Source organism: Erpetoichthys calabaricus, chromosome 8 (genome assembly GCF_900747795.2).
Source record: "Erpetoichthys calabaricus chromosome 8, fErpCal1.3, whole genome shotgun sequence".
Lineage (NCBI taxonomy): Eukaryota > Metazoa > Chordata > Cladistia > Polypteriformes > Polypteridae > Erpetoichthys > Erpetoichthys calabaricus.
The window spans coordinates 59,360,634-59,383,109 of record NC_041401.2 but is presented as its reverse complement, the minus strand read 5'-3'; the positions used below and the strand labels follow the sequence as shown (position 1 = coordinate 59,383,109).

Here is a 22,476-nt window from a genome sequence, read left to right as displayed (position 1 = left end):
CCGATACCACGGTCTGAGAAATGTCTATGTTTGAGCGGCGTGTAAGGGGTTAATCACAGGCGCCGAGTGCCCGCCCCCAGGCTGCAGCTCAGAGCAGGGAGAAGGCGAGGTGAGAGATGTCAGCCGTGTGGAACTATTTCAAAGTGAATGAAGACGACAAAACAAAGGCGGACTGCAAATTGTGCTCCGCGAAATTGTCCAGAGGAGGCTCAAAAGGTAGCGCATTTAACACAAGTAATTTAATCAAGCACCCAAAATCCCAACACGACAACGAGTACAAAGAGTTTACCCACGCTTCTAAACCAACACAACCCACGCTGCAGCAAACTCTTGCAAGACGAGAGAAAATGTCCAGAGACAATCCACGTGCTGTGAAAATAACACAGGCAATTATCGAGTACATTGCATTGAGTGACCAGCCACTCTCCTCCATGTTCTGGAGCCCAGATATGATGTCCCAAGCCGCCGCTACATGACTGACACGGAGCTGCCTAAACTACACGACTCCGTGAAAAAACATATTCACAGCCTACTGCAAGCCTCCTCTGCGTTTAGTTTCACCACGGATATTTGGACAAGCAGTGTTAGCCCCGTGTCGCTAATTAGCCTAACCTCCCAGTGGATAGACGAGAGTTTCTTGTTTTTTTTTGTTAAGTTATATGACTAAAGCTGTTACCTGTAAATTTAAATCATGTTTTTATTAAGTACTCGGTATCGGCGAGTACTGAAATGCAAGTACTCGTACTCGTTTTCCAAAAAAGTGGTATCGGTGCATCCCTAATTGAAACTGTGAACATCTTATGGAACTTTGCTTAGCAGAGGTCCTTTTTGCAAGAGCCGAGAGCACATTTCAGGCGCTGCACATTCCTAAATAGCCTCTTTATATGCATTCAACACATTTTATGTTTACATTTTACATATTGTACTACTTGCACAGTCATTTCCGATAACACAAAACCATTTTGAAACAACAAAGCTATCACTGCCAGTTTTAAATTTTTGCCTTTCTGGTCCTTGCACTTATCAGTCATCACCAACACACAGTCATGCCATGCTTGGAAAAACTGGTGGAGACTTTGTGGATTTTAACTGTCAGAAGTTACCAAAACTCAAAGTAGTTAACATCATGATGCTGACTTTTGCATGTTAATTTTATTTAGAAATTGGATAAAAAATCTTGCCCTGACCAATATGCCACCCAGATTTTTTTTGCCAATATTAGAATTTATTGAAATGCATAGCCATTTTTAATATAAATATTCAAGCCTAATTTTTTTCAATAATTTGACATTAGTAGCACTTCTTTGACAAATATTAAAGCATCCAAATGTTTCTCCTTGCTTTGGATTTTTTTTTTTTTTTTTTTTCACTTTCCTCTGCAGAACCTCCAGCTCAGATAATCTTGGAACAAAGGATGCCATCCCTTAACTCCAATCCTTAATGTTTCCTTCCTGTATCTACTTTGTGATTGGTTTTAAAATATGATTTGGATTGTTGTCTTGTGGAAATATCTTCTTTTCAATTTTATCTTCATTTACTATGGGAGTTTAGTTTATAGTTTTTATTAATAATTGGTTTTATCCATTAGCTCACACAGCATTTTCTATTCCACTAGTTGCCTCATAGCCCCAAAGTATGATAGGTCCAATTTATGCTTAGATTGAAAAGGTGGTTACTCTTGAAATGCATCATTTGTTTTTTTCTAAATGGCATCTGTGCTTGTGGTCAAAAATTTTAATTTATATCATCAGCCAATAACAATTTCAGAAAGTTCCTGACTTGTCCAATTTTAAATGACAGCCTTTAGCTACTTATTCCCAAAGGGTTTTTTGGCATTATTGATCCTATCTATCTATCTATCTATCTATCTATCTATCTATCTATCTATCTATCTATCTATCTATCTATCTATCTATCTATCTATCTATCTATCTATCTATCTATCTATCTATCTATCTATCTATCTATCTATCTATCTATCTATCTATCTATCTATCTATCTATCTATCTATCTATCTATCTATCTATCTATCTATCTATCTATCTATCTATCTATCTATCTATCTATCTATCTATCTATCTATCTATCTATCTATCTATCTATCTATCTATCTATCTATCTATCTATCTATCTATCTATCTATCTATCTATCTATCTATCTATCTATCTATCTATCTATCTATCTATCTATCTATCTATCTATCTATCTATCTATCTATCTATCTATCTATCTATCTATCTAACCCAAAATTAAACAGCTATACTGCTTATGAAATAAAGAATCTGCAAATGCCTGAAGTGTATTGAGTATTTGCACACTTTGTCACTCTGAATCGGCAAGTAAACATTTCACAACTATGTGTGCATAATTGCGTATTCATCCAAACCATTATTTTTCATGCCAGTCTATGAAATCATTTCAGCTTACCGGTAGACACAAAGAAACATTACATTTTGTATAACAGATTGGGGTTCTTGTGTTTCAATTCACACATCTCCTGCTTTCTGTTGTAGTTGCCCCACAGACGTTGAGTGTGTTTGTTTGTTTTTTCCTGCATATCACATCTGGAATAAACTAAATAAATATATTCATTCTCATACCAGCTTTCTCTGGAGGTTTATGCGGTTGGGGACAGTGCCTTTGCTGGCAATTGTGAGCATAGGGCAGGAAACCGCCCTGGACAGGGCCTCGGAGTTTGTGTCACACACCACACATACACCTAAACCAGTGCTTCGCAGACACTTTTGGATTGCAGGTGGCCACTGCGGAGTTTTGAACGAGACTTGTTTACAGTATATTCCATTTCCACTGAAGGCATCAACAATTCAGTGTGGTCTTTTTTTAATCCCATTTCTAATTACACTGGCTTCAATCTCTCTCACCAATCTCTCCACCTCCTCTTCAGTTTTATTTTTCCTTTGTAATCAGGCTCATTTCTGCATGGGGGTGGTAAAACAAGTAGTATTAGAAATGGTATAATATATTGCACAGCATTATCGGTCCCTGCAGGAGTGGTGTTATACCATGAACAAGTCACAAGCTGAAAGGGCATTTTTTTCCATTTGTTTCATGAGCAGCATGATAGTTTCATTTAATCAACGTGGGGAGTTATGTGAAACTTAATAGAGGAACAGTTTTAGTGCAACAGTACTCACTGGTGTGCCAAGTAAAGTTGCAGGTACTGTAAATTGAAATTTAAAAATAGCACTGCTCAGAAAAGTAACATGCAGAGAATGTACTGCAGACAGCGTCAGGATGTGTTAATTGAACCCATTGCGCTTGAATTGTAAAAATTGTGATGCTTCAATGTTATACTATGAGCAATACTTATAGATCAGGTGTAGCATTGTGTCCTTTAGCAAATTTGGTGGTCTCTATAGAGTCAAAGCTGTGATCAGAATCTGACTCAAGATTTGTGTGTAACAGTGTTTAAAGATGCCACACAGTTTATTTCCTGCCATTTATGCACAGCTGTGACATGTAATATGAATGACATATCATAGACAATTATACATCATTGGAATGCTGTGAGCCTCACCTATCCAATAATAATGGACCTTTCACAATATGTGGCTTGACATCTTGGTGTCTTTGATAAAAGCAGATTCACTCATCTGTGACATGCTGCATTGCATGCTTTGGCATGTGTATGCAATTCACATATTTTAATAATGCAAGAGAGCAGACAACATGAGAACTTATTTAATCCATTGGAACGTCACTAGAAATGTAGGAATGTTTTACTCATGTGGAATTGTAAGTAAGCAGCTCCAGTGACCTAAATATCACTTTATTATTATTATTTGATTGATTGCCTTTATCCAAGGTGACTTATAATATTTGAGATACAATCGGTTACATTTAATTTGTTTTTACAATTGGAGCACAGGCAGATGAAATGAGTTCTCATAGTGTACACAGTGTCAATAGCAAGATTTGAAGCCACAGCTTCAGGTTTTGAAGGTCCGAGGTCCAAAGCCTTAACCATTACACCACACTGCCTGCAAATAATTTAAGCTTATGATAAAAAAAAAAAACAACAAATAAATAAATATATAATATACAGTTAGGTCCATACATGTTTGGACAGAGACAACTTTTTTGTAATTTTGGTTCTGTACATTACCACAATGAATTTTAAATGAAACAACTCGGATGCAGTTGAAGTGCAGACTTCCAGCTTTAATTTAGTGGGGTGAACAAAACAATTGCATTAAAAATGTGAGGCGACTAAAGCATTGTTTAACACAATCCCTTCATTTCAGGGGCTCAAAAAAAATTGGATATATTAAATAACTGGAAATAAAATAGACACTTTATTAATCCCAAGTCAGCAGCAGCATACTGATACAAAAAACAATATTAAATTAAAGATTGATAACAATGCAGGTAAAAACAGACAATAACTTTGTATAATGTTAACATTTACCACCCCCACCCCCAGGTAGAATTGAAGAATCGCATAGTTTGGGGGAGGAACGATCTTCTCAGTCTGTCAGTGGAGCAGGACAGTGACAGCAGTCTGTCGCTGAAGCTGCTCTTCTGTCTGGAGATGACACTGTTTAGTGGATGCAGTGGATTCTCCATAATTGATAGGAGCCGGCTGAGCGCCCGTCGCTCTGCCACAGATGTCAAGCTGTTAGGCTCCATGCCAACAATAGAGCCTGCCTTCCTCACCAGTTTGTCCAGGCGTGAGGCATCCTTCTTAATGCTGCCTCCCCAGCACACTACCGCGTAGAAGAGGGCGCTTGATAGAACATCTGCAGCATCTTATTACAGATGTTGAAGGACGCCAGTCTTCTAAGGAAGTGTAACCGACTCTGTCCTTTCTTACACAAAGCATCAGTATTGGCAGTCCAGTCTAATTTATCATCCAGCTGCACTCCCAGGTATTTATAGGTCTGCACCATCTGCACACAGTCACCTCTGATGATCACGGGGTCCATGAGGGATCTGAGCCTCCTAAAATCCACCACCAGCTCCTTGGTTTTGCTGGTGTTCAGGTGTAGGTGGTTTGAGTTGCACCATTTAACAAAGTCCTTGATTAGGTCCCTATACTCCTCCTCCTGCCCACTCCTGATGCAGCCCACGATAGCAGTGTCGTCAGAGAACTTTTGCACGTGGCAGAACTCTGAGTTGTATTGGAAGTCTGATGTATATAGGCTTAACAGACCGGAGAAAGTACAGTCCCCTGTGGCGCTCCTGTGTTGCTGACCACAATGTCAGACGTGCAGTTCCCGAGATGCACATACTGAGGTCTGTCTTTAAGATAGTCCACGATCCATGCCACCAGGTATGAATCTACTCCCATCTCTGTCAGCTTGTCCCTAAGGAGCAGAGGTTGGATTGTGTCAAAGGCGCTAGAGAAGTCTAGAAACATAATTCTTACTGCACCACTGCCTCTGTCCAAGTGGGAGAGGGATCGGTGTAGCATATAGATGATGGCATCCTCCGCTACCACCTTCTCCTGATATGCAAACTGCAGAGGGTCGAGGGCGTGTTGAACCTGTGGCCTCAGGTGGTGAAGCAGCAGCCTCTCCATGGTCTTCATCACATGTGATGTTAGAGCAACAGGCCGGAAGTCATTCAGCTCACTAGGACGTGATACCTTTGGGACTGGGGTGATGCAAGATGTTTTCCAAAGCCTCGGGACTCTCCCCTGTTCCAGGCTCAGGTTGAAGATGCGCTGTAGAGGACCCCCAGCTCCGATGCACAGACCTTCACCAGTCGTGGCGATACTCCATTTGGACCCGCTGCTTTGCAGGCACGAAGTCTCCTCAGCTCTCTGCTCACCTTAGCTGTTGTAATTGTGGGTGGGGATGTCTTTCCTATGCTGGTATCAGTAGAAGGATGTGTGGAGGGTGCAGTACTCCGTGGTGAGAGTGGGTTAGGGTGGTCAAACCTGTTAAAGAAGTTGTTCATTTGGTTTGCTCTCTTCACGTCTCTCTCGATGGTGGCACCCCGCTTCGAGCTGCAGCCAGTGATAATTTTCATCCCATCCCACACTTCCTTCATGCTGTTATTCTGCAACTTCTGCTCCAGCTTTCTCCAGTACTGCTCCTTCGCCGCCCTGAGCTGGACTCTGAGTTCCTTCTGCATGCGCTTAAGCTCATGCTGATCACCGCCTTTAAAAGCCCTTTTCTTCTGGTTCAAAAGGCCCTTGATGTCACTTGTAATCCATGGCTTGTTGTTAGCATAGCAATATACAGTTCTTACCTGAACTACAATGTCCATACAGAAGTTGATGTAGTCAGTAGTGCAGTCAACAACCTCCTCAATGTTCTCACTATGTGATCCCTGCAGGATATCCCAGTCTGTAGTTCCAAAGCATTCTCTCAGAGCCTTCTCTGCCTCAGGGGACCATTTCCTGAATGAGCATGTGGTTGTAGGTAGGACCCTCACTCATGGTTTGTAGTGAGGCTGAAGCAGAACCAGGTTATGATCTGCTTTCCCAAGCACAGGCAGCGGGGTGGCGCTGTATGCGTCTTTAACATTTGCATACAGTAAATCAATAGTCTTATTTCCCCGGGTGTTACAGTTCAAAATGTTCATTTCTAATACTTGGTTGAAAACCCTTTGCTGGCAATGACAGCCTGAAGTCTTGACATCACCAGATGATGGGTTTCGTTCTTTTTAATGCTGTTTACTTCAACGGCTTTCAGTTGCTGTTTGTTTGTGGGCCTTTCTGTTCGAAGTTTAGTCTTCAACAAGTGAAATGCATGCTCATTTGGGTTAAGATCAGATGACTGACTTGGCCATTCAAGAATTTTCCACTTCTTTGCTTTAATAAACTCCTGGGTTGCTTTGGCTGTATGTTTTGGGTCATTGTCCATCTGTATCATGAAACACCGCCCAATCAATTTGACTGCATTTAGCTGGATTTGAGCAGACAGTATGTCTCTGAACACCTCAGAATTCATTCGGCTGCTTCTGTCTTGCATCACATCATCAATAAACACTAGTGTCCCAGTGCCACGGGCAGCCATGCACGCCCAAGCCATCACACTGCCTCCACCGTGTTTTACAGATGATGTGGTATGCTTTGGATAATGAGCTGTTTCACGCCTTCTCCATACTTTTTTCTTGCCATCATTCTGGTAGAGGTTGATCTTGGTTTCATCTGTCCAAAGAATGTTTTTCCAGAACTGTGCTGGCTTTTTTAGATGTTCTTTAGCAAAGTCCAATCTAGCCTTTCTACTCTTGAGGCTTATTAGTGGCCTGCACCTTGCAGTGCACCCTCTGTATTTACTTTCATGCAGTCTTCTCTTTATGGTAGACTTGGATATCGACACGCCTACCCCCTGGAGAGTGTTGTTCACTTGGTTTGGATGTTGTGAAGGGGTTTCTCTTCACCATGGAAATGATTCTGCGATCATCCACCACTGCTGTCTTCCATGGACGTCCAGGTCTTTTTACGTTGCTGAGTTTACCAGTGCTTGCTTTCTTTCTCAGGATGTACCAAACTGTAGATTTTGCCACTCGTAATATTGTAGCAATTTCTCGGATGGGTTTTTTTCTGTTTTCACAGCTTAAGGATGGCTTCTTTCACCTGCATGGAGAGCTCCTTTGACCGCATGTTGTCTGTTCACAGCAAAATCTTCCACATGCAAGCACCACACCTCAAATCAACTCCAGGCCTTTTATCTGCTTAATTGATAATGACATAATGAAGGACTTGCCTACACCTGCCCATTTTTATGCAATCGTTTTGTTCACCCCACTGAATTAAAGCTGAAAGTCTGCACTTCAGCTGCATCATTGTTTCATTTAAAATGCATTGTGGTAATGTACAAAACCAAAATTAGAAAACAGTTGTCTCTGTCCAAATATTTATGGACCTAACTGTATGTTTGTACCTTTTGTTATAATACACTGTTTCTTAACATGAGAGTTGCTGGTTTACTTCATAACTCTAATAGCCATAACCCAGACCCACAGAGAAAGGTAAGGAAAGGTACTGTTGGAGCCATACCTACAGTCTTGTTGATTAGTAGAGAATCATATAAACAGTTAAATTTTAAAACTTATATTCTCACTTTTTACACACATGAAAAATACCATAAATAAAAACGCAATCATTTTTATTATTCCTGAAAGTTTTTATCAGTGATGTTGTACACTAATAAAGAGAACCGATTATTAATAATAATAATAATGGTCAAACAGTACTTCTGGCAAACATTTTAGAGGTCAGATCTCCATTTCCCAGCACCCGCTGCATCAATAGACTTTCAAATATCACTGTCTACATGTATTGTCATTCTAAAAACTAGCTAAGTGTTTTATTTCAAACTCTTTATGAATCAAACCACCTCAGCTTTTAGTAATGTACAATAATCCTTTATTTCTTATTGCAGAGTGTAAACATACAGTAAAATTCTAGGCAAGTGACATGTAAAGTAATGCAACAAAATGAATGCCATCCATATTGAAACATTTGTGTCTAACTGACCATAAAAAGCTAACATTATTACTTGCAGATGGTGCAATTTCATGTGATCTCTTATGGGGGAATATTTATTGATAGTTGTAGTATTTAAAAATTGACATATTCAACAGACAGACTGCTACTTGTTTTATGTTTATCTTCTGACCTGTGATTAATTTGCCACAGTGGCCTGACACATCTCCAGCTTGGAGGTACACTTCTAAAGAATCTTCAAAACAGAAACACTGTTTATTGGTGCTACCTTACAATTTCTATGAATTTGGGGCTACATCCCAGCTCAATCACTGTCTTTGTCAGGGCTGAACATTCTTCCTGTGCCTTATGGGTTTTTCACTAGTAACTCTGATTTCTTCCCCCCGCCCAACTTATGTTAATTTTTTGTCTAGTGTAAGTGAGTATGGGTGTGTCTAAGGGCACGCTCTAGCATGGACCAATGTCCTATTCAATCAGTTTTGGCCCTGGCTAAAGTTGAATTTGTGAATGGAAATAATAGGTGAACCGGCAGGCCACAAGGGCAAAAGTAGCTAAAGGATCATCGGGTGCAATTTTTATCTGAAAACAATGTGATCATAGTCAGGAATCAAACTATCTTTAGAGTCCTGGTGCTTCCTGTCTTGCTATATGGTTGCGAGACATTGATGCTATCTAGTGACATGAGACGAAGACCAGACTCCTTCAGTACTGTGCCTCTTCAGATCGTGTTAAAAAAAATGCTTTAGTTGAGTTGTTTCATTTAAAATTCATTGTGGTAATGTACAGAACCAAAATTAGAAAAAAGTTGTCTCTGTCTAAATATTTATGGAGCTGTTTGTGTGTGTGTGTAATATATATATATATATATATATATATATATATATATATATATATATATATATATATATATATATATATACATATATATAATATAGTTACATAGCATTTCTGATTAACTGATGGCATTACAACTGAGGCCAACTGTCTTAATGAAATTTCCAGGGTGAAGTTTGAATATTCAAATGTTTTAAATTATGTGAAAAAAAAAAATGGGAATAGCTCCAAAAAATGAAAAAGATGCTTGCATGTCTTTCGAGTGTCTTTGAACACTTTTTTGTTTTTGTTCTTTATTTCGCCTTATACAATTTCTTGTATTAGAAATTTGTTAGTTTTCGCATACCCCTTGGGGTCAGAGCGCAGGGTCAGCCATTGTACAGCGCCCCTGGAGCAATTACAGGTTAAGGGCCTTGCTCAAGGGGCCCAGCAGGGTAGGATCTCTTTTTGCAGTGACGGGGATTCGAACCGGCAACCTTTTGGATACCAGCGCAGATCCTTAGCCTCAGAGCCACCACTCTGCCCTGCTTTTGTAGCATTTAAGATGGGTTTCATATTTTAGTTAACTTTATTGGTATGCACAGCTCTTTTAAAGCATGGGAAATGTAAATGCCTTTCTGAAAGATTAATTTACAAAGTACTGTATAGAAACAATTTTGGGTCCTCTAGTTTAAAGAGTGTATCAAAAAAAATAAAAAAACAGGGTGATGTGCTAATTAGTCATTTTCTAATTTATAATACAGTACATCTTAATAAAGCAAGCATTGTAACACCCCAGCAATCAAAATGGAACTGAATCAGGAAAGTTAGTTTGTGTGCTATCCCTAGTCTGTTGTTCTTTCTTTAATGTCTCCCATCGAGTGTTTCTTCCCTCATTATTCATTTAAAACAGAATGTGTCCCATTAATTTCATGAAAAGGAATGTTTTCTAATACTTCACTGAGGACATAACTGAAATGGAGGATCTTGTACTGAATTAGTGATGTCTCAAGAACCAGTACTTCAGTATGAAGTCAATATGACAATTCTAAAAACATAATGGTAGTAGCTTTTTTACAGTACTGGTGATATTGAAAGTCAGAGCAGCATTTATGCATAACTGCAAGCAGACAAGTTACTTCAGAAAACACAATATTACATGAGAAAAATGAGTAAAAGTTATGCATGGAGCACAGTGGTGATGTGACAACACTGCATTAGTGTGTTTTGAGGAAAAAAAAATATAAAAAGTTTAAATGTAATTTTTTTTTAAATATACACAGGCTGAACACATGCCATGTTATTTACATTTTTATCCCATTATGGAGTTAGGTCAGAAATAGATTAATGCGTGTTTTGGGAGCAATTGATGTGGTCGATCAGATGTTTGTTGTAATTGTGTAACTTGTATGTCAAATATGTAAGAAGAGATGAAATGATGGTGAGATTGATCTGTTTTTAATACAGTGTGCCTAGGCAGGCCCAATAAAGGCTTTGTTCTGTAATTACAGTGAGCATGTTCACAGATGGCCATCAAAGTATCCATTCGTGTATCCATTCATTTTCTAACTGGCATATAGAGTTTAGAGTTGCAAGGAAAATTTTGTGTGCATCCATAATTAGACTTTTAGGACTGTATGATGTGGGGAGAAACTACACAGTGAGAGTACTAATAGCAGTTGTAGCAAGTTAAAATCGAGGCATGTTTCAATCAAATCGGCTGTTCTGCTTGTTTACACAGATAGTGAAATGAGTTGCTCCTTAGGATATTCCAAAATAAAATGTATTTAGTATTTCAATACTTTGAAGCACAAAGCATGTGTTACTATTAATACATATCCTGTGTTAACAGAAGCACATATAGTGTAACATCGGGTCACAACCGTAATTCGTTCCAAAACTCTGGTCGTAACCCGATTTGGACATGACCCGAAGCAATTACCCCCATAGGATTGTATGTAAATACTATTAATCCATTACAGACCGTACGAACTGTATGTAAATATTTTTTTTTTTCATTTTTAAGCACAAAAATAGTTAACTATACCATAGAATGCACAGCGTAATAGTAAACTAAATGTAAAAACATTGAATAACACTGAGAAAACCTTGAACAGAGAAAAGTAACATTGCAAGAATTCACGCTATAGCCTTATGATCCACTCACTGTAAACTTTTTTTTAATGAGTTTTAAGCACAGGGAAAAACATGAACATTTGAAAAATCCGTAATTTAATAAACAACCAAAAAAAGTAACATTGCAACAATGCACGCTAAGAACCGATCACTGTAAACAGAAGTGAAGTGGAGGTTAAAATCCAATAGAGAAAAGTCTTCATTAAATACGAGGTTAAAATAATGCTCGAATCAGTCTCTTTATAAACAAGAGACTTATAAACTCCTCTTGCTCGCTTGCTGCACAGGGAATGCACAGGGAGACACTGAACACGTGCGGAAATCATCGGCACATACGAACAGGAAGGGAAACTGACTTGTTTGTCACCCAAGTGTGTGGTCGTGAACAGATACAAAAGTTTGACGAACTTTTTGGTCATAACCCGATTTGTACGTGGTCAGAGACGTTTGTGACCCGAGGTTCCACTGTAATTGGAAAAGGGCATACTTTTACTGAATATAAATATGTAAATACTAAGTTTTGACATTTTTTTTTTTTTTTTTTTGAATGCAAGTTAATGTTCATGAATATAACCCCTAAATTGTGACACATAATAAAAGCACATATGTGATACTTGAATGGTAGGAGTGACTACATGCTGTTTTATAATATGTATGTTTGTATGATTTAGATATAATATTTAAGCTACTGTTACTTTTAGTATTTATATACGAGGGACGTTCAAAAAGTTTCTGTATTCTTTTTTTTTTTTTAAACTTTTAAGAATTTCAAAAACAAATGACATCACATTTCTACATAGTCACCTTCCTTTATGATGCAATTTTCCTAGCGTCGTACCAACTTTTTAATGCCATCAGCAAAAAATGTTTTTGGTTGATTACGTAGCCACTAATGCACCACTGCTTTCACATCAGGGTTCTTTCTTCATTCCTCGTGGTTGTGGCTGTAGCTGGACTTCCGGAGCGCTGTGCATCCGTCACACTAGTACTGTCATTTTCGAACATTTCAATCCATATATAGACTACTCTGCAAGAAAGAACTTTATCCCCATACTGAGCGCACATGCAGAGATGAATTTGTGCTCCCAACATACCTTCTGCCCACAAAAAGCATATGACAGAAGGCTGTTCTTCTGGTGCAATTTATAAGTTTTGCAGCCATCTTCACCACAGGGTGACAACTCTTGTACTAAACTGCAAGGGCAGCTGGCTTGCCAGATTAAACTAGTCACATGATACTCTGACATGACCAATTACTACACCTCCTGACATCACCGTTTCCAATGAAAATATAAAAGTGCGGAAACTGTGAACGACCCTCGTATTTTATATTCTGCAACAGAAAAGGGCACTGTATTGTTCGACTGAATAAAGGAGGTACATTTAATAAAAAAGCAGTTGAATGGGATTTGTTTTTGTAGTGGTATTGAATGGGTATCAAGTATTGTACAATTTTACCTGCATTAGCATCAAATACAAACATTTTGGTATCGTGGCATTCCTATGCTGAATAATTATCATGGAAAGAATTGAAAAGCTAGATACTTGTAAAAATAGCAGGGACTTCTTACAGGCAAAGAGAATGCTTTTGCAAGTAGTAATTTAATTCCCTCAGTGATGGGCTCCTCCTCTGTTGTTATCAACATGAAGGAAAGAGGATATTGTGCTTTTTTATTATCAAGAAAAGTTTTGTTAGATTTTGAGGAATAGATAATGGACAAATGATCTATAATATGTTAATGAGTATTGATACTGAGGCTGTCGGGACTGGCCACATGTGACTTTCAAAACGGAAATTAGAAGAGTAAGCAGTAGTTATGTTAAATGATAATACTGACTATAACATATTAAAAGAAAACGTGCAGCATATCTTCCATGCTTTTCCATTTTTACTGTGTAGTTTGTTAACAGGTTTTTTTTTTTTGTTTTTTTTTATTAAATTAAGGTGGCCAAAATTTTGTGCATTTTGCCTAGATCGTTGTAGCTGCTTGCTTGGTTACTTACATCCAGCTCCCCCTTTTTTTTTTTTCTTTAAGTAGTTAGTGCCCTGTTCAGCAGAGGTGTTTCATGGACAACAGGTCATCTATCTTGAATAAATTAGTATAATGTGGATTTTTTCATTTAATAAAAGCATTGTCTCAAGCTGAAAAAATAAAATATTTCTGTTGTTTTTCAGAAATGGGACTTATTTTAAATTTGCAAAAACAAGGTGAGTCAAATTTTCCTGCTACTTTTATAGTATATTCAAATACGTAATAAAACAGTTAACTGGTGTAATTCAAATAAATAAGTTAATTGGTATAATTCAGTTGTAATTTGAAATGTGAACTTTGTTCTGATGAAAGACACCTAAATTTAAGGCAATTATGAATTACATCCAAAGCTTTATTTTAATCATGTAAAACTTTATTCTAATATGTACATTATCAGGCAGACCTACTTTGGTAATGTACTTGTAGGCCAGTAGCCTGAATGTAATACTCAATACCAGAAGGGGATGAAAAAGTAGTCACATGCATGGCAAGGAGCCCTTCCCGGGTTTTACCAGTAGCAAACATAGTCATGTAAAGCTAGCTGGGAAGTGGTGCATGCTGTAAGATAAGCCATATTCATTGGTACAGCATAGTTCAGTTGTAAATCTGTATGTTTGCACATTATCCTTCAAAGTTGTGTGATTCATAGACCAATTTACCATTGCAAATGTTTCTGCAAAATTCAGTACTTGCAGTACACCAATACACTTTTGTCTAAACTCCAGGGTTTGTTGATGGCATTACAGATTGAATGGAAAGAAGTCCTCATATTCTGATGAGACCATTATCAAAACAGACTGTGAAGGTCATATATTCCATGGTTTGGTGTGCTGCTTTCTTGTGTACAGCTCAAAGAAATGGGCATTATGGCCAAAGATCCTTATGAACTAACTGTAGATTTTGATGGTTTTGGTAGATACCAGTATAATGTATTTGTATTTTACTTTTTAAGCTTAAGTTTTTTAGCAAATATCAAATGTATTACAGATTAATGTAATTAACAAAGAAGTGCCTCTTATCTCTCAAAATGCTTATTGACACTTTGCTATTCAAGTAGATTTAATTAAAGGCGTTCACCCCTTTTGAAACAAATTTCATTCATCTGATCCCCTTCATACCACCTCCGACAGCTTTGACGATTGCGCTTGATTCACCGAGGGTGACCACTGCCAGTTATGAAAAACACTTTAAAGAGCACTGTATGACATTTGGTTACACAGATTACTTTTCTGAAACACAGTATCTACCATCTTCTGAAGGCAGTGGTGTGGCGTAAAGTACTCTTTATCATCGTAGGGTGTACCACTGATCTTGGGACTTTGAGCACAACATCATTTGCCCTCTATCTTTACTATATTGTAATACAGTATTCCAAACTGGATTCCTTCTGGGTGCTGTTTTTCAGTTTCCATTATTTCATATTTTTCTATTTGTACCAAGCTAGAATGAGAATTAGATTAAATTATCAGGTACTAAAATGTTTTGTGTTTTTTTTTTATGTTGAAATTACTTTTTTTGTTTTTTCAAAGACACATACATTTAATATAAACCTAGAAGTGTGAAAAATTGAGCAGTTTCGCTCTAAAGAGGAATTTGAAATAAATTATGCATTTATTGACTTGTCTTGTGTGACAGAAAAAGATGTGTATTTAGCATGTAACCTCTGTAATAAAAATGTATTTTTGTTGATTTATTCCTTGCAGATCCCAAACGAATAGTCATTTATGATGAAGCCATGGATCGACCTGATCAATGAAATTAGTACCGCCAGCAGTTGCTCTACGGTTTTCATTTTCTGCTACAGCAATACAGCTATGCTGGATGATTATTGCTGCACCGCCTTTATAGATAACCGTCGCTTGGAACAGAAGAATACCATTGGTGTGAAGCTGTCAACAAGAATTGCAGTAGAGAAGTGAAAAGGCGGGAAGGAGAAAACAAGCCTGAAAACAAATTTTGTATAACTTGTTTCCTATTGCTGACAGAGCCAGAAGACAGATTTTAAATATGACCTCCAATACTTCAAATGGTATTAAGACTCCAAACAAATTCTCAGTTGCAAGAATTAAAGACTTGGTTCTGAAACATTTCTGTCTTTGGGCTATAAAAAGTAACAGATGACCCATTTTCAATCTTGACGTGAAACTTGCATCTGCCTATAGTGTCACAAAGTTAGTTTTCACTGGACAAATTGTTCAGAGACTTGTTGGGTTTTTTTTTTTTTTTTGCAATTTTAGAATTTGGAATTTATATATATATATATATATATATATATATATATATATATATATATATATATATATATATATAAAATATAATGTTTAAACACAAATGCATAGAATTATAAAAATGGGAATCAGTTAGCAAAATGCCTTGAAAATTGTTTTTAGATATATTCTAGGAATTGGCCATCTTTGCACCAAATGTAGATGAAATTATTTCAGTGTGGGGCTATATGAATATAGAATCAGAGTGTAGCTAAAAAATCTAAATGTTCACATTTCTTAGTAGAGTACAATATTATTTTGATTTGGCATCATTCTTTCCATGAAATCAAGTTTACCCATACAAAATAAAATTCTGCCATGGAACTCCATGTGACTTGATGTATGGGAGAAGTAAATCAATTTACTATGTGTGTCTTGCCTTGGAGTTCACACTTAGTAGTTCACACTTGGCAACATTAACTCTGTCTGTGTACAGTGGAATGTGCAACAATTATTTTTCTTTTAAGTTGACCATTATCAATACTCTTACCATATGCATTTTGAAGCATATCACATAGTAAAGAATTCAACAACAGCTGTTAAAATGAAAAGCATCATTTATTCTAGGCTTGCATTAATGTAGCAGGTGGACAACAAAAGTCTTATATTTTATGATGGCCAGTCTAGTCATCCCCTAAAACTGGCCTTTCATGTGTTTTAAACAGTTTGATAGGAGAATCCTAGATAACTGAGATGAGCATGGTTAAATCTAAAAAAAAAAAAAAATTCATTTTGGACACTACAGCTTTATTTCTTTAAATTGTCTGGCGCTGACCTTTCTTTGTTCCATGTGTCACTGATGTGTATGTTCTTAAAAGTATTCAGAATGCTAGCTAAACGATTAGGGTTTTTTTTTTTTTGTTTTGTTTTTTTCATTTTTTGGGGGAATGTTCAATAGGCACAGAGTTGGCAACCTCAGTGTTAATTTTACAGGAGGTGGGAAGAGTAATATCTGTGATAGTGTGACGGTGTATATATTTGCATAAATTATTTGGAGGTTTGTTCTTACGTATGTGCACTTTTAACCTGCAAATTTATGTGTAAGCATCACTTATTACACAGATATAGCAAGGATATTAAGGCAGTCTACAAAGTGATTTATTCCCAACATTGTTTTGAGTGAACACTGATGATGATACCCTTGGATTTTATTTATAGTGTGAATGTTTTGCCCCATTCTAAATTCATAGTTTTATCAATATCTGCTGAAGCAAAAATAGAATCTTTTGGCAGTACTCTGCAGACTGCATTGGAAGGGAACAAAAATCGAGTGCTTGCACGCCAAATGGAGGTTTCATTTGTCTTTTGATCATTCTGGACTCTAGGATTTTCAGAGGTTATATTACTGTTCTTACTCGTGAGTAGGTCAAAACTTGTGTGTGTGCAGCAGACTTGTTTTAAAGGATTCATAAAAATGCCATAGGTCTGGCTTTTCTTCCTAGTTGTAAGTTTAAAAAAAAAAAAAAAAAAGATCAAAAACAGATGGTTAATATTAATAGAATAAATATTTGCACATTTTTACTTGATATAAACTTCTTAATGGCCTCCCAAAAGGCAGTATATCACTATGTATTCACATTTTCTACACCATCCACCCAATTTCTAGTTAGTGTCATGGATAATATTTTTTAAAGTTGCTAACTACCAAAGATATTTCTAAGCAAGATATCTTCATTATGGAAATTCAGCAAATTTTATTCAAAGATATATTGTGTAAACCAGAGAATAACACTAAACTACCAATTCTGTACAGCACCTCTTCATATATTAGGACGTTCCTGCATAATAACTTTTGAGTCACAGAGGTCATTCTGCATTTATATTAAAATATTCAGCATTACTTGCTTTATCTTGTATGCTACATTTTTCTCTTTCCAAGAATCCTGAAGTATTCTTTAACTATGATTAAATGTGTTTAAGGGAGATTATACATGGTAGTGTGCTCAATACTCATAGAATGGTCTGGAGTTATTGGATGTCTCAGTTTATACTTTAGTTAGCTTCCCTCATGTGTGACATGCATAAAGCTTCATACGGTCATATTAGAGCTGTTAATTGTGGCTGTGCTGACAATCTCACAACTAGCATTTTCAGAAATTACATTTTTAATTTTTTAAAAACGTTTCTTCTCCGCTCCCATGTTAGATGGTAATGCTGATAAACTTTAATATATTTAGGCTATTTGTACACTACACGTGAGGTTTTTTTTTCTTCAAAATCTAAATATTTCAGAATAGTAAACCTTTTAGTGAAACCATTCTATTCCACAGTCATCATATTGTAGTAAATTTCTTTGTCTTTATGAAGTTTGGCCCCACAGCATAGTAAATAGTCTTTTTGGACTTTAAAATCATTGCAGTAATATACCAAATTGTTCATGCTTGGTGTATACTGGGTTTAATGTCTTTTGAGTATATTGAGCTAAAAAAATGAATTTGCACTTTATTTTGCAGAGTGTAGTGATTCTAAAATTGCCCAGTCAAGCAGACTGCTTGTTTGTGGCTGTTAAAGATCCACATTTCTGCTTATCAGTCACTCAGGTGATTTAGGAAATTCATTCTTTTAAAGAAGAGACCAATATATACTGTCCCCTGTGTTGCCAGCAAAAACAAGAATATTGCTCAGTCTGGTTTTAAAAAAACCACAAGTAAAAAAAAATGTGTTCTTCCTAACATTTGACACCTTTTGGTTTCTCGTTTTCTTGGAGACCTTTGCACACATCAGTTTACGTGCATGACCTGTATTAACAGTAATCTCAAATTTATTGGGTCAGGTGGGTAACCAGAATTTTCACTTTCTGTACTGTATGGATGGATGGCAATGGTGGTCTCCATTTCCATTTCTACTTGCTAGATCTTTAATACCACCACTTGATTGATTAATAAAGTAGTAGGGCAGGGGTGTGTGCACTTCTAGCACAGTTATAATTACTGTAGTTTCAAGGCACAGTGTTTGTTCCAGTAGTGATGGCTTGTCCATGGCAATTGCTGTAATTATAAGTGTACGCTATCTTCAGTTTAGTACTTGCATGTTGTGAGCTGGGGGAATAGTTGGTATGTATATTGTACCTCCTGGTGTTGTTTCAGCAACCAGAAGCCACCAAGCTTGTGCAGTTGTCCCCTACTATAGATGTCAAGGTGTGTACAGTTGAAATTATTCTTTCACAAATTAAATTTACAAACTAAGCGGTTAACAAATGGTGGGAGCACTTTATGACAAAACTCTTCAGAGTACTGAATAATAGCATGTCTAACACGGAGGAAACAGTGTTTTAGAATGCCTATCAAGTGATCTTTCATATTACATCTTCAAAAATTAAAATGGGACTTGTATAAATAAGTGAAGCTCTGGAGGGGTAAAATGTAATTGCTATTTTAGACAATTCAAGTATTGATTTCTTTATCTTGGTCCTCCCCATTATAAAAAAGGATCCTTATACAATTCATCTAGCAAGCACTTATTTAACAGTAATGTATATTCTTTTTAGTTTTATAAATTTGTAAAAATTAAAATGTGAATGTTTTAGCCTGCTTTTAAAAATAATTGGCAAAACAATTGGTATGGGATGTTACTTGGGATGATTCTGTTAAAGTCAGATGTCATTATTGGGTGTTGACAACAAGGACACTTAAGTGAATTGCTTGTATGATTAGACAGTGAATGAGGAGGAGTGGTACAAAACAAACAGAAAAACTTTAGTGTAACTGAGTTCACTCACATCAGGCATGTGCAGTCACAGTATACACTTCAAATGGCAAAAACTTGAAGTAAATATGGTGGTGCTTTTTCTAATCCAATATATTAACTGAAAACACTTTTAGCTGGCAGACATCCGTGTTGTGACCAGTAATGTTCTGAAGTAAGAGGCTATTTCATTTAATTGTGTGTGTGTGTGGTGGTTTTTTTTTTGTTTTGTTTTTTTTTTTTGTGTCCACAGTTTTAATTCAACGATGCGTGCAATTAAAGATGCTAGTCCAAGTGGTTACACGGTTTACTCTAATTCTATTATTACAAGCAGACATCACATCTAGTTAAGGTTGCTAATGACTATATAAAAGTAATTTGGATACAGAGGCCATACACAAGTACTGTATGTATAATTCAAGTCCAGTAAATAGAAGGTTGTTTTGGCATGTCCAAATAGAGCTGTTATATGCCTGTCATGACCTTTGTCTTTTCTGATTTTGATGTGTGTGCCATAAATTTGTCAAGGAGCAGTGTGTGGCTAATCTACCCGTCATCTACTAGTACTTTTGGCATATTTTCATTTTAACCTGCTCATGCAATATTATCTTTTCTATTCCTCCACATATATAGATCATGGGGTTAAACAGTAATTATATTGATCATCCAGTTAATTGGTCATTGAAAGCTCCACCAAAGTAAAAACTGATGTTGTTGTACTTCAATGTGCATGGAGCTATAGGTAATGGCCCTGACAGGTTTCTATAATTATTTCATTTAACTAGATACTTCATCACAGTCACCCCACAGTTTAAGTTCATTGTTATGTGCTTGAAAAATTATTGGGGGCCGTACTCCTATGGTTGATCAAATGTAAGCTTTAGGACAAATTATGCCTCCCAACTGTTTCCACTTAAAGTTTAATATAAGTAAGTTATCTGTCTGTGGCAGCCTAGGAGAGGAGTGTGACTGCCTCTGTCAGCGACTTCAATATTGTCGTCATGTCTCAATAGACGATCATTGATGTCGTACTTTCTGTCTTGCTTAAACTGTTCAGTCAGCCATATTGACTAAATCAAGTGGCTGAAAGTGAAACCACAAAGACATCAGAGTGTGAAAAACCTTTTCACTGTTGTGGAGTTGGTGTTCTTTTGGACTTCAACCCTAAATTTAATCAATGTTGTCATGGAGCCGAAGACTGCTTAATTATTCAGAATTAATTAACTTAATACAGGTGAAATGTAACAGCTTAGTTTAACTCGTTTAAAATTAAATCTTTATCTAAAATACTGCTTTGTCTTTTTAATAAACCTGATTATATTCTCATGGGCCCCTCAGGCAGTATTTACCCTGCAATATTTGGTTCAGACTGACCTGAAAAAGACCCCAGCTGTGAATTATTTTATGGGGTTTTAAAAATGTCTCTAAAGTTTAGTCAAATGCAATATTTGGTCTTAATAAATTTTAAAATGTTTCATTTTTCTTGTGTGTTTGGATCATTATTGTTAGCTGGGATCTTTAAGAAAAGTAAAATCCAGTTTTTCATGTTCCTGTTTCATCATGCAGTGCCAAACAACAGCTTGCTACCTTTTTCATGGAGATATGGTCATGTTTGGGTTTTATGTTCATTTTTACACAACAGTAATTTACAAGAACTGGATTCAAGCAAAGCATGGGCACATTTTAAGAAAAAGGTAAGTTTGTCACTTATGCACAATGTCTCATTCATTTAGAGGCCTAGCAAAGAATCTGCGGTTATGTCATTTTTATTTCCTGGTTCTTCTCTGCAACTGCGTTTAATATTTGAGTTGCTGCTTCAACCTGACAACCTAAGCAAGATTGTGTTCTTGCAACAGAAATTCTGAATGTGTTGTAATTGTACATTGTTTCGCATAGAGGATTAAGGAGCTCATCGCTCTGAGTGAAAAGGAGCCGTCTCCACTTAGTGCTTCTTCAGACTGAGAGAAGAACAAGTGTAGGGATAGGTGTGAAATGTCAGACCTGACTTGTGCCTGCTTGCTTGTTTTCGTAAGCCTTTCTTTTGATCATTTTGGCTTTCTCCCCTTGTCATGTGTAAGTGCCCAACCTGCTTTTATGTCACAAAGATGCCAGTTTTAACTATAATGCTGAATTTAGAATCTTGCCAAACAAATAACATCCTCCAAGAATTTTCAAATCACAGAATTTGTGTCCCATTATAGACGGCTGTGTAATCCACTGCTGTATTCAAGCTCATTAGACTGACGAATACAGTAACTACCACCTTGTGCTTTAACAAGGTCTGTGAAGGTTCTGTTCCTTTGGACCACTCTAGTAGTGTGTACTAATTTTCCAGTAGTAAATGGTGCTTTCTTTATGCCTTCTAACTCCTGGCCATATTAAATTATTGTCTGCCATGTATGAAAAGGCCATTTTCTTATTTCACTTTGGCTTTAGTTTAGTTACTGAATTAAACTTTTACTTGGTTGAAAGAAAAATATTTCAGATCCCTAATCCTTACCCTCGTGGCTTTAAAAAAAATAAAATGCTACAAAAGGCTGCACGTAATCTGTTCCACAATTGTGAAATACACTCACTGAGCAATTTTTATTAGGGCCACGATACTAATACTGGGTAGGGCCTACTTTTGCTTCCAAAACAGTCTCAGTTCTTCATAACATAGCTTGCACAAGAAACAATCCTTTGAGTTTCTGGTCCATGTTGACAGGATTGCATCTCATTTTCTCATGATGTGTGATTTGCATGTTTTTATGCAATTTATCATCTGCACATTAATACTCCAATCTCCCAAAGGTGTTCTGTTGGATTCAGACCTGGGGCCTCATCATGTATACACGGTGCATACGCCCATTTCCACGCTCACATCGAGATGTATATAAACTAAACCAGTCTCTCCACTAACTCTCATGGTTCCTTGTGTGGTGGGTGTGGCAACATACAATCGGCACATGCTCCCAACCCTCAGACTATACATACCCATGTTTCTGCTCAGTTTTGTATCAAAGCAGTGCTACTGTTCCTGTTTCTTGTCCCTTTCTTTTTCATATTTGCCTCCATGTTGCGGGCTTCATCAAATACAACAAAGTTGATTATCAGTTACAAATTTAATTTACTTGATT

At 36.9% G+C, this 22,476-nt stretch overlaps 1 protein-coding gene across 1 annotated transcript in view; it reads left to right on the top strand.

Annotated features, from left to right (window-relative positions):
- Positions 1-20,834, top strand: part of nufip2 (nuclear FMR1 interacting protein 2) — a 59,625-nt gene extending 38,791 nt beyond the window's left edge. The window contains exons 3-4 of the mRNA XM_028806580.2: positions 13,550-13,582; positions 15,110-20,834. Of these exons, the coding sequence (XP_028662413.1) occupies positions 13,550-13,582; positions 15,110-15,162 (86 nt within the window). The 3' untranslated portion in view covers positions 15,163-20,834. The remainder of the gene's footprint in view (positions 1-13,549; positions 13,583-15,109) is intronic.
- The last annotated feature ends 1,642 nt before the right edge of the window (positions 20,835-22,476 follow it).